At 42.3% G+C, this 13,902-nt stretch overlaps 1 protein-coding gene across 4 annotated transcripts in view; it reads left to right on the plus strand.

The window, feature by feature from the left end:
- Dph5 (diphthamide biosynthesis 5) overlaps positions 1–13,902 on the plus strand; it is a 46,246-nt gene that overhangs the window by 6,764 nt on the left and 25,580 nt on the right. For all 4 annotated transcript variants that reach the window (XR_003954378.1, XR_003954380.1, XR_003954379.1 and 1 more), the window contains exon 4: positions 4,816–4,924. Coding sequence is in view for 1 of the 4 variants with exons in the window: in NM_027193.2 (NP_081469.2) it covers positions 4,816–4,924 (109 nt within the window). In the remaining 3 variants the exon portion in view is untranslated. The remainder of the gene's footprint in view (positions 1–4,815; positions 4,925–13,902) is intronic.

The raw sequence follows: 13,902 nt of genomic DNA on the forward strand, positions 1-13,902 counted from the left end.
CTTCAGGTAGTCCTACCTTCTGAAATATTCAGAACCTCCCAGATAGCACCCCAGGTCGCTGGGGAACAAGCCACAGTCTATGAGTCTTTTCAGGGGATACTTTAGACTTAAACCCTCACTCTGTCAGCTTTCACACAGTTCCTCACAATATTTTACAATAACTGCGTGCCTTTACTACATGTGGATTTGTAGATAGTCCTTCATGTCTCTAGCTCTTTTGTTTTATTCATAATACTTGGCATGCAGTTGCTATTGATTAATATTAATTGAAGAACTTTGGAATAGCTTACTGAAAGTCAATAAAGAAAGACAAGCATATTTTGAATTGACAGTTACCTGTTCACCCAGATCTTTCTCATACACCTCCTGGGATATGACGTTCTATTTTACTGAGTTGGCAAGATACGGACTCATGGTAGAGTGGGAGGGGTCAACAGTAATGACGGAAAAAGAAAGAGTTAAGTTTGGGGAAGTCTGTACAGAGGAGGGGAGAGAGGTAGAGAGAGACTTACCTATGCAGGGTAATATGGGAAAGCCTTTCTTTGACGGTTCTACATAGGCAAGTGACTGAAATGGGGTCAGAGGCCTGTCGTTCCAGGCAGAGCAGGCAGAAGACTGGGGAAGGTGCTGAAGGCCACAGCGGCTGGAGCAGGGGTGGAGGGAATAAGAAGGTGCTACACAGATAAACAGGAGCTGTCCGTCGCTAAGGCTTTGAAGGGATGAGGAATCTTATTTGAAAGACAGTGGTAAACCTTTGGAGGATTTTAAAGCAAGAAACACCATAATTTTTGTTAAAAATGTTTGACTTGCTTAGTGTGAGTAGATTTCTAAGGAGGCAGGGGTGTTTCTAATGAAGGAAGAAAGGAACAGTATAGAACATATTTAGAAGAAAGGCATTGTATGGATTTAATAGATGTGGAAAAGGAAGGAAAGAACTCTGACTTAAGGACTGGTTTTAGAAGCAGGAAAGCCGGTCATTGTGGTCATGAAGTCACTGATACATGAGTGGTATTTAAAGCTAGAAGAGTGGGTAGGATCCCCAGAGAAGACAAACCTAGGAACAAAAACAGCCCTAGGAAAGGTGGGCATTCTGTGCTGTGTGGCCAGAGCAGAGGGGAAACAACAGGATGTCCTTACAGAAGCTGGAAAAGACGCGAGTGTGCTAGTAGAAGAATGTGCGTGAGTGGGCGTCGAGTTTGATCTGGATAAGGCTCTAAAGAGAGGCCTGCAGGGTGGGTGGTGGGAAGGAAGGGGGACAGTGATGTGCAAAGAAAACTGATGGGCAGAGCAAGTGGCTTCCTGATAATTGCAGTGGCGTGCTTCATTCTGTGACTCTCTACTTTTCCCTGCGGTACCCTCGTCATTGCTATGTTAGACCATAAGTTTTACGGTGGACGTTTCTCAGGTGTGTTTGCAGTGTTGCACTATTTGAGGACTTGCTCATCTACCTGGGTTTGAGATAATCTCCTGCAACCCAGGCTACCATTAGTGTCCAAAACCAGCCTTGAGCTCCTTCTGGTCCTCTGGCCTCTGCCTTCCAGGTGCCATCCAGTTGCTAACTGTAGATTCTTTGGGACTGTTCCTCTCTGTTTTGTTCCTTTAGAACTCTTTTAATTAATTTGTCCCATCTCAGTGACTGATTATCTAGAGCTTCGTGTTAGAGTAAAGTTTAAGTAATGTTTCCTACACTGTAGTTGTTTTCTGGTTTCTGCTGGGTTCCTGGTCAGATATAGTTGGAAATGGGATGTTAAGAAAGATGTCATTAAATCCAATTAGTTAATTAAATTTGTTTGTTCCTGAGTTTTATTTTTAAAATGAGATCTCAGTATGCTGCCCAGGCTAGCCTTACTCCAGTGATTCTCCTGCCTCAGCTTTCTAAGTGACTAACTGGGACTGAAGTCACATAAATAACTACACTAAAATTTTGTCTCATTAGTCAGGCCATGATGAACACATTCACTGACTTGCTGAAACCAGGAAAAACATGAAATGCAACAAAATACTAGCATTTTTATTACAATATGTATGACAAAATGTTTAAGTTCAAGCATCTTTCTGTTTCCTTGAGTGGCATCTGAAAAGATGATTGGCAAGATGGGTTATATAGGAGAGTGTCTACTGTGACAGCCTGGGAACCTATAAAGAGATAATTAAAAGCCATAAACTCCCCACTCCCCTTGGATCCAGGCTATTGAAAGGGAAGTAGAAATTAACCACAGGCGAGTGTACTGATTCTAAATGGTACATCAATACCCAGCTTAGACATGCAGAGATATCAAGAGTATCAGGCAATCTGTTCCTTACTGTCCATAGAAGGAGTTATCATTAAAGACCCTTCTAATGTTGGTTCTGTTTCATTATTCATTTTATATTTTAACATACACTGTGACTATAAATATATATACTGAATTTATAATTTTTATTTTCATGCTGTGTATCTTTTCCATAATGGATCACGTGTACAGCTGTTCCTTTATTGACCTGTCCTCTCCGTGTAACTTATCTGACCCGCATTTGGTACTCAATAGCTAACTGTCCAGTACATGGTGTCAATATATTAGTCTGTTCTGTTAAGCAATACAAATAAAGCTGTTGGTTTCTCCAAAATACATAAAGCTTGTTATACAAATGTGTACGGACACTCAGTTTCTTTTCTACAATTTGCATTATCTCTTTGTGGTAGATAGGTTTTAAAATAAAAATAAAGATCTGTAGATATGGACATTTTCTAGCATATAAAGCAACTTTTTTTTTGTTTTTTTTTTTTTTTTTTTTTCAGTTTTTCTAGACAGGGTTTCTCTGTGTAGCCCTGCCTGTCCTGGAACTCACTTTGTAGACCAGGCTGGCCTTGAACTCAGAAATCTTCCTGCCTTTACCTCCCAAGTGCTGGGATTAAAGGTGTGCGCCACCACGCTGGGCATAAAGCAACTTTCAAATGACTTTTCAACTTATAATGTTTCTGGTAGTTCTTGATTGTTTCCATCCACTTTGAAACAGTAAATTTCCAGACACCACCCCCACCAAGGTCCCCTCTGGCCCACTCTATCTCCCCCCCCCCCCCCCCCCCGTCATGGTAGCATTGCTGCAGATGCCCTTTCATCATGTACCTGGGTATTTCCATCCACTGCATCATTTTGCATCTTTTCTTTTGAAATTGCCTTTAAAACAATTCGATATGACAAGTGTGCTGTTAAGGCAAAATGTCCTGACTAGTTCTGGTTATGTAGCTCAGTTCCTACATTTGGTGGATAGTAAGCCTATCTGTGTGTGTGTTGTTTACTGATTATTTCAAATGAGTTTGTGATGATGATAAATTTTAAACCAGTTTTTCTTTCATCTATTTAAGTAACTCACCCATAGGCAATTTAAATTAAAAAAAATAACACCCTCATCAAATAACTAATTTACTTTTCCTTGTACTTAAATTTGGTAGTAAGATTCTGTTCAAGGTAGTATTAAAAACATTCTTTACATTTGACATTCTTGTTATTTTTTTTAAACACTTACTATAAATGAAATTGCTGATCATTTTTATACTGGTTTTATTTTATGTTGTGTGATTGAACACAGGCTTCCCTGGTGGGCACGTTTTAATCTGTAGCTGGCTGCCTCATGGGGTGTAAGCCCTTGATCTGCCTACTTGGTATGCATTGACCAGTTGACAGATTCTGCTTATTTCTAAGTACTTTCTCAAACATGCTAATGTTGCTTTCCCCAGTAGGGCTTAGCATTTTTATCAAGATGAAAAAAACCTCTAGTAATGCCATTCTAAATTGATGTGAGATTACATGTCACAGTATTCAATTTATATGTACATAAACTCCCTTCCCCCACACCACCGCCAGCCTACTTAGGTATAATCACACATTTCAAAAAGGAAAGTTAATAGTCAGAACACACACACACACACACACACACACACACACACACACACACTGTACAGTAACCAGACTGAAAGGACCTACAGATGGAAAGATTGCACATAATTATGAACTCCAAATGGAATTCTATCAGGCAGAATTTTAATACGTTGAAGGAACAACAGGCTGTGAACATGTCCTGTGTTTTACCTGTAGTTTTAAAATATGAAAACAAATCCCAGTGGGGCAGAATTGGTTTAGCTGCACCACATATAGAACTGTAAAGGAGAAAACTCAGTCATGTAAGTTGTCCCACTTCCATGTGGAAGCCAAACATTAATGTATAGAAATAGCTATTAGGATAACTGTTCCCCGTGCCTGGGAAGAGTCCGGGGAAGGGGCTGGAGTGACGATGGTCGTCACTGGCACGGGCACTGGCACAGGGCGAAGCGGAGACAGAGCAATTCTAATAACTTACAATGCAAAGGAAACTATGGTTGGTGACAATTGGATATCCTGAAATAAATAGTAAAGAAGAGTCTGAGTATTCTGAACACAGGAAAATGATAAATGAGGTAATAAGTCATTTTGATCATTACTCATATACATGTATTGAAATGCCAGTTGGATTCATTACTAATGGCCAGCTAAAGTTTCTTAAAACTAATCTAAAGAAGTCCTGAGACAAGAATCAAATTGCTGAGTTTATATACTCGAAGCATCTTTAGCAGACATCAGGATATGGCATGTCCCTTTCTGTAAGTGCTGCCATTGGAATTCCATCTTGTGAGGGATGTGGATAGACGAACACTGCATCCCTAAAAGACCCGAATAAAGGACCACTGCAGGTGCCTAGTGGAATCCGAGGAAGAACAGTTGTCTCTTTGACTTGAATTCATGAGTTGGATGGAAGATTAATGCCATTCACTTAACTCAACCTGTTTTCTCACTACAGGGCTACAACACACAGTGATCTTATTCTGAGAGCAACAAAGTTGGGCATCCCTTATCAAGTTATTCACAATGCCTCCATAATGAACGCTGTAGGCTGCTGTGGTTTGCAGGTAATGCCACAAAGGAAGTGTGTTCTGTTTCCTGGAAGCTATAAGTTGATTTTATTTCATGAACTGTAAAGCTTAAAAATTTGAGAATGTACTCTTCATCAATATGCTGGATTTTTTAATACTGTTTCCCTATAACTTATTATCTTTCCTTTCTTGCAGTTCTCTCTCTCTCTTTTTTTTTTAGCCCTTTCTTTCAACTGGCCATATAAACTTAGCTACAGAATTATTTTAACTTTATGTAATCTTGTACATACATAAAAAGGAAAGATTAACCACATTGCATTAAGTATTCCTAAACGCTTTTTGTAGTCTTTCAGTGACCTCATCAGTACGGTTGAGCCTGAGTTTCCCACACAGTATCCCTTTCTCTTTCACTGAGAGCAAGTGATGCTGTGTTTCTTAAATGAATGCCGAGTTGTAAGCCAGTGATGAAGGCATTAAGGCCATGTCACAAGTGCTGGTGTGTAGAGTTAGTTACTTTTAACTCTAACAATTGTGGCTCAGAGAGCTGGAAAGAGTGCTCTATTGATGTTTCCAGGACTTAGTCTTAAGCTATCAGCAGCCACTTCCCCAGTATGGTATCTGTTCTGATGCTCAGATCCGAACAATCCATGGCCGCTGTGGTCCCTGCATAGTAGGCAGCAGTAGCTTTTAAGAAACTGTCTATGAGGATATACTCAATCTCTATGGATCTTAATAGGAAAAAAAAAAAAGCGCATCTTAGCATCCATGAAATAATGCCTTCCCTGATATATCTTGCTGAAATCCATCACCTCTGGCTAGATATTCTTTAAAAGATACACTTGGTACCATGAGATAGTCCAGTGACTATGCCTCCAAGTGCAGCAGCCTGAGTTCTAACTCTGGGACCCACCCACATGGAGGGAGTGCTGACTCTTGCAAGCTGATTCCCATGTGCATGGTATGGCACGCCCCCTCTCCAGTTCAACAAATGTTTACAAAGAATGTTAAAACCAGCTACTTGTTACTTTGGAAGAATATCTTAGTTTTGTTTACTAATTAATACTCATCATGCATTTTAAAATAATTTGATTGTGAAGAATCACATAAAACATTTACACGAGTCTGTTTGGTACTTAACCCCGTGGTCTTAGTTATTTATTACATGTGCACTGGTGTAAAAATTTGTATGCTTTTTGTTTAAATGTATACTACAACTCTTGCCAGTTTGTATAGTTGAAAGCATTTCTATATTGGAGCAGGGTGGAACTCTAAAATGTTAATGCTACAAAGAACGTGTGGGGTAGAGAAAATGGACTCCTAGAAATGTTTCTGAGTTGGTAACAGAGATAGAAAGAAAAGAAATAAAAACAAACTTAAAAAAAAAAAACAACCCTTCCCTTTGGGCAGTAATACCTTGAAAGATTTAATGGTTACTAAAAACAAAAAACAAAAACAAAAAAATCAAAACAAAAAACCACACAAGAAGAAATAAATTAACATGTGATTTAAAAAAATGACACAGAAATATCAGATTAATGGAGTATACACTTTTCATGTTGGTTTTAATTTTCGGCCTTGTGAAGAAAGTAGCCCTTTATTGTGTTTCCCCACAAGTATTGTTTTTGTTTTATTTTCTTAAACATTAAAAACCAAATACCTCCAACAGTATCTGTTGTGCAGACTAAGGACTAAATTTGCTCGCCCTGTCCTTACAATCTTGGATTGTATCAAGAGGTGACTGAAGAGGTCTGTTTGGGAAGGGATTTGCTGTGAGATTTGACCGTTTCCTTATAAGCCCCTGAGATTGTATTTACACTTAATATATTGCTTTAAAAGATTTAGCTTTCATGATTGACTATGTCTTTCTCTAGACAGCTGTGACTCTGTCCCCGTCTTATGTCATAGTATCTGTCTGTGAAATGATAGCGTCTGTGCGGAGCCGGCTGTGCCCTACTCCTCTGCAGAGCCATCTCGAGCTCCAAGAGCATTTACATTTTAGCGAGTACTCAAGTGCTGCTGCATCTGTAGGACACGCCTTGAGAACCACCAACACAGGCCAGTGAAGGACTTAGAAAGTGAACGTATTGACTGAGAGAGCAGAAGCTGCCTACCAGAACTACACCTGCCACGTGGAGGATGTTAGCGGGCTCTTCCCTGTGTTCTCTTGCTTAAGATTGCAAAGGGAAGTAGGTTTCACTTTTGGGAGGTGTCCTGACATCTCTGAATGCTTTGCCACAATTTCAAAAACAGGCATCAAGTTGTTGTAACGAAGGCCTGCTTGGAGTGCCGTGGAAGACCTAGCAAACATGCCTCCTGTCATCTTCACCTCAGTGCAGAGCAGCTACAGACTCCAAACCAAGAGTAGGCACAGGCTTTTCCACTGTCGGTTTGTCGCCCCTCTGAAGCTGGTCTGTTTTTGTTATTTTCTGAAGGAGCTGGCAAGGGCTGTTCAGAAATAGAGTAGACTACTGAGTAGTCTCCTTATCTTGGTAGTTTATTGGACAGCGGGAGATTGTTGTAGGTCAGTGTTATTGATGGCAGTGGAGGGTCGTAGGGTTCTGTACCACAAGTATCATCCTTAGTGAGCATTTCTGTTTTAGAAGCTTACAAGTTAGACATCCATTCAGCAAATACTGTATCTCTCCTCAGTGCCTGCTGGGTAAGCGCCTTGGGATGCAGTAATGAACCTGTCCTCCAGGACCTTGCGGATGGTAGTCTAACTTCCTCATTCTTGTGAACTTCCCCTTTCTCTGGCCGTTGCCTAAGTATTGCCATGTGTCCCTTTGTTTATGTAATGCACGTCTACTCTAGAAAAGTGTAGATCACTTTCAAAAAGTAACAGGCTGTTTTCTGTTTTCATCCCATGACACTAATACTTGTTACTGTTGATGTGTAGCATTCCTAATGTTAGGCTTCCCAGCTTCAGGTAGCTTCATTGTGGGCTAGGACACATGTATGTAGTAATGGATGGAAATACAGCACCGCAAAGGGACACTGAGCTGGGTAATGAGGAGAGCAGAGCTCTGCATAGCCGTCGCCACAGAACTCACCTAAGCTCTGTCTTAGTATTTAACAACTCATTAGCATAGTTATTAAACATTTTCTATTCCCATTAACTTTCTTTTTTAATTTTTATTTAACTTTATTTTGATTTCGTTTCTATTTTTATTTTCCTTCAGTGTAATTTGCCTTTTAATTTGTGTGTGTGGTGGGGTGCATGTGTGTCATAGTAAATACATATAGGTCATGTGACAGCTTGTATTATAGGTTCAGTCCTTCCACCATGTGCATCTCAGGGGTCAAAGTCAGGTCATTACAGTTAGAGAGAGGCAGGTGGCTTTACCCTCTGAGCCAGCTTGCTGGCCCTTGGTTTAATTTTCTGAGACATGGCCTGGTTATATGGCTGAGGCTGGCTATGAACTTGCCATCTCTCTACCTTAGTCTCCCAAGTGCTGACATGCCATGTGTACCACCACTGCTCCTCTACCCACTGTTTTCGAGCACCGAGTCATCGCTCTTTCTAGATTGTGGGTCTCACTGAGCTGTTCTGCTCAGACAGCTCGGCAGATGCCTCTCCCATGTGCAGTGTCAGGGGTCACAGATGCCTCTCCCACGTGCAGTGTTGGGGGTCACAGATGCCTTTCCCATGGGCATTGTTGGGGTCACAGATGCCTCTTCCATGGGCAGTGTCGGGGGTCACATAGTTACTATCAGATCTTTAGCTTACTCACCTTCACATTCCCCATTGCATTTATCACAGCACCATAAAAACAGCCTATGTAAAACCGGTATTTCCTGAGGCAGACTGCTTATGTGTCTTCTGCTTTCCAAATCTGTTATTGTCTTTGAAGTAATATGCTTTAAAATAGAATTCTTTATAGTTAGTCCACAAATGGATTCCCACTTATATATGAAATCAAGATTTTTATAGTTCTTCTCTGACATGTCATAGTCAACATATGTACCTCATATGTAACCATATTTATCATCTTAGTATCAGCAAAAATCAATGTAATATCATTGAAATAAAGTTCATTCTGGATAAGAGCAATGACAACAAAATGTCTCCAGGATCAGTACTCTGAACAGACAAGAAAACTAGTCGTTCTTGAGTCTGTGGGTTTGTGGTGGGCAGTTTGGGCTGACTTTGCTTTCTCTTCGTGTTCACGGATTTAACATGTGGAACCTAATGGATTTCTTTTAAGCAAATTACAATTTCTAATATATATATAATATATATATATATCTCACATTTAAGAAAACAGTAAACCACAGAAAATATTTTAAATACAAGATAACAAGTGTTAAATCCTAATAGAGTAGAGTTTTACAGAGTACCTGTACTGGGTACTTGTACTGTACACGATGGCTCAGGAGGTAAAAGCGCCCAGAACCTACAGTGTGGAAAGAGAGCCAGCTTGCACAGGTGGTCTTTGTGTGCCACATGCATGTCTGCACATGTGTGCATACACACGAAATAGATGCATAAATGTAACAGTGCTGTGTCTGGACTTGTGAGTAGATGGCACTGGTGGTAGCAGTGAGGTGACTTTGAGGCTGTCAGAGCCATTCAGACAAGTGGTGTCAGGGGCGCAAAGCAGTGGAGAGCTGTTTGAGTAGTCAGCATCCTTGGGACTCATGCAGCTGGAGTAGATGGGACTGGGTGCTGGGGAAGCTATCAGAAATGTGAGCTGCAGATTAGAGGCCGGCCAGGCACAGCTCGTCTTTCTAGGTAATTGTTTAAGACCCCTGTCCGTAGTCCATCCTCATTCTTCCCCGTGCTCACCCTGCACCTTCATCCCTTTTCCTCTTTAACTTTCACTTCACAGTCTCTTTCTGGACTCTTTCGGGGGCTTTTTCTCTGAGTGTGGCAAATGTCCTCTCAGAATAGGTAGTGTCCACGTGTCATATCGGCAGGGCCGGGTTACAGCCTGGCAGTCATCTTCCTTATGCATCCTCCCCCTCCGTCTCAATAGTGAGTACCTTACACGGTGGCTGGTTGGATGGATGAAGGGTTCTGTCTTCCTGATTTTGTTTTTCTTTTTTCTTTAGCAAAACATGATCCAGCATCAAGTTAGATTGGCTGCTTTCTCTCTAAGTTATTGCAGATGAAAGCAGAACAGATCTATGTTTCCCCTAGTATTTCTGAAAAAATAGCTGCTTTTGTAGTTTCCAAACTTAGGTTTAAGCAGTAACATTGCCAGATCTGAGACAATAATATTGTCGGGAAGAATGGTGGTAGCACACAGGCCAGAGCTGTAAGACAGCTGGTGTTCAGGCTTCTGCAACCTAAATTCTTGCTGCTGAGATTTGCTCCAGTTGCTTTTTACAGTTTGCTGGTAAGACCTTCGGTTGTGAAACGCAGAAAGCTGATCTTTCTGCTCTTTGAGGTACTAGCATCTCAGTGGTGAAACTGTTTGCATAATGTTCCAGCATCCATTGAAGAAGTTTGCACCCTTGCCACAGGAGGCAGAGTAGCCACAGTTATAAATCAGGGTCCTAAAGGCAGTGCCTAAGTGAGATGGGGCAGCTCACAGTCTTTCACACAGAACACTCCTGTTCTGTTAGATGTGACTAGCATCCCAATTCTCTATTCAAGGCTTGCTCACCCTCTCTTTGAATAAAGAACTTAGCTTCCTTGCTTCCATGGTTTTGTTTCCACGTTTCTTAAAATGTTAGAGCCTCTTAAGTATATAAAAATACAGTTTTCTCCTGAAGGCTTTTATGGAATAAGTGTTTCAAGTTTGATGGGAGGTGATAAGTCCCCTTTAAGATGTCTAGTTGAACTTGTACTAAGAGTAGTTGTGCATATTTAGTAGTTTTGATCTCAGCTAATGAAGAGAGCAGTTTGATTTTATCAAGACACAGCAGTTCAGAACATCTTCATTTAGTCATGAGCATTATTACATCATATACTCAGCCCTAGCCGTGTTTCGAGGCATGACTGGGTACTCAGTACGCACTTGGGTATTCAATCTTTACAAGGATTCTGATTATGCTCACTGTGCAGGAGGGTCCTTTCCAGATCCAAGGTGTCATTTGATTTATCACTGACCTCATAGCTAACCAGAACCGCTGTTGTGAGCCCAGAGCCTTTGTCAGCTCTGAGAGCAATCACCTTTTTCACAGGGCCAGAGATTCATTTCCTCATCATTTTAAACATGTGTCTACTATGTGCCTTGCACATAGTAGGTGATTTATAGTCACTCTTTGTTGGGTGAATTGGTTTCACAGAAGACAGAGGAAATCCTGCTAGACAGGGCAGGAAGTCACAACGCTGAAAACTTGGAGCAGCATGGTCTTTGTACAGTGACCTGTGAACACAGCTCTTACAGCATGTAACATGTAGCTTGGCTTCTCTGAGGATGATTTGTTTGGATAACTTTCAAATGGGCTTTGAGAATAAAGCTCGTTAATAGGTAAATTGGAGTCTGTATCACACTAAGGACGTGATGACCATCCCTTCAGGACTCAGGAAGTGATGTGACTGTGAGCTTGTAAGACCCGGCATACAGAACTTGTAAGACCCGGCATACAGAACTTGTAAGACCCGGCATACAGAACTTGTAAGACCCGGCATACAGAGCCTGAGAACTGTAAGACCCGGCATACAGAACTGTAAGACCCGGCATACAGAGCCTGAGAACTGTAAGACCCGGCATACAGAACTTGTAAGACCCGGCATACAGAGCCTGAGAACTGTAAGACCCGGCATACAGAGCCTGAGAACTGTAAGACCCGGCATACAGAGCCTGAGAACTGTGAGACCCGGCATACAGAACTGTAAGACCCGGCATACAGAACTGTAAGACCCGGCATACAGAGCCTGAGAACTGTAAGACCCGGCATACAGAACTGTAAGACCCGGCATACAGAGCCTGAGAACTGTAAGACCCGGCATACAGAGCCTGAGAACTGTGAGACCCGGCATACAGAGCCTGAGAACTGTGAGACCCGGCATACAGAACTGTAAGACCCGGCATACAGAGCCTGAGAACTGTAAGACCCGGCATACAGAGCCTGAGAACTGTAAGACCCGGCATACAGAACTTGTAAGACCCGGCATACAGAGCCTGAGAACTGTAAGACCCGGCATACAGAACTTGTAAGACCCGGCATACAGAGCCTGAGAACTGTGAGACCCGGCATACAGAGCCTGAGAACTGTGAGACCCGGCATACAGAGCCTGAGAACTGTAAGACCCGGCATACAGAACTGTAAGACCCGGCATACAGAGCCTGAGAACTGTAAGACCCGGCATACAGAACTGTAAGACCCGGCATACAGAGCCTGAGAACTGTAAGACCCGGCATACAGAGCCTGAGAACTGTAAGACCCGGCATACAGAGCCTGAGAACTGTGAGACCCGGCATACAGAGCCTGAGAACTGTGAGACCCGGCATACAGAGCCTGAGAACTGTAAGACCCGGCATACAGAACTGTAAGACCCGGCATACAGAGCCTGAGAACTGTAAGACCCGGCATACAGAGCCTGAGAACTGTGAGACCCGGCATACAGAGCCTGAGAACTGTGAGACCCGGCATACAGAGCCTGAGAACTGTAAGACCCGGCATACAGAACTGTAAGACCCGGCATACAGAGCCTGAGAACTGTAAGACCCGGCATACAGAACTGTAAGACCCGGCATACAGAGCCTGAGAACTGTAAGACCCGGCATACAGAGCCTGAGAACTGTAAGACCCGGCATACAGAGCCTGAGAACTGTAAGACCCGGCATACAGAACTGTAAGACCCGGCATACAGAGCCTGAGAACTGTGAGCTGCTCGGGGCCATAGGGAGGGATGCCCAGAGCGCCCCACCTTTTCTCGCTTCCTTCCTGTCTGCTTTCTGGCATCTCTAGCCACAGCTTCTGAAACCATGGTGAGAAGGAAGCTATAGTACAGGAAACGGCATCACCAGTGCCTACTTGGGACCCAACTCCTGTTTTCTCAGAAGAACACAAGGCTTAGGAAAGTTAAATGCTTTCTAATCTGTGACATGTTTCTAGATTTTCAATGTCTGCGCTTTCGTAATTTCTTATAAGTCTTATTAAACTGTTTAGAAGAATTGAGTCATTCTCTAACTTCAGCATTGTGCTTTCCTGTACATTGTCTTGGAAAACAGATCTCTTTTGTACAATGCCCCTATAAACACTATTATAATATTAATATGTAACTTCACCATGTGAATAATGGTTATGTGTCAGTTGATCCCATAGCTGGGGATGGGTTCTATTGGCACTGTTCCTGCACAGCTAGCGAGTTACAGAGCCAGCCTCTAAAGCTTCACTGTCCTTGAGTGGGCTAGTGTAGGTCGTGGTTTAAAAAGTCAAGCTTCATAAATTCATTCTTTTTAATAGCTGAGTAGTACTCCATTGTGTAGATGTACCACATTTTCTGTATCCATTCCTCTGTTGAGGGGCATCTGGGTTCTTTCCAGCTTCTGGCTATTATAAATAAGGCTGCTATGAACATAGTGGAGCATGTGTCCTCCTAGCCAAATGGATGGACCTGGAGGGCATCATCCTGAGTGAGGTAACACATTCACAAAGGAACTCACACAATATGTACTCACTGATAAGTGGATATTAGCCCAAAACCTAGGATACCCAAGATATAAGATACAATTTCCTAAACACATGAAACTCAAGAAAAATGAAGACTGAAGTGTGGACACTATGCCCCTCCTTAGAAGTGGGAACAAAACACCCTTGGAAGGAGTTACAGAGACAAAGTTTGGAGCTGAGATGAAAGGATGGACCATGTAGAGACTGCCTTATCCAGGGATCCACCCCATAATCAGCATCCAAACGCTGACACCATTGCATACACTAGCAAGATTTTATCGAAAGGACCCAGATGTAGCTGTCTCTTGTGAGACTATGCCGGGGCCTAGCAAACACAGAAGTGGATGCCCACAGTCAGCTAATGGATGGATCACAGGGCTCCCAATGGAGGAGCTAGAGAAAGTACCCAAGGTGCTAAAGGGATCTGCAACCCTATAGGTGGATCA

This window comes from Mus musculus, chromosome 3 (assembly GCF_000001635.26).
Source record: "Mus musculus strain C57BL/6J chromosome 3, GRCm38.p6 C57BL/6J".
NCBI lineage: Eukaryota > Metazoa > Chordata > Mammalia > Rodentia > Muridae > Mus > Mus musculus.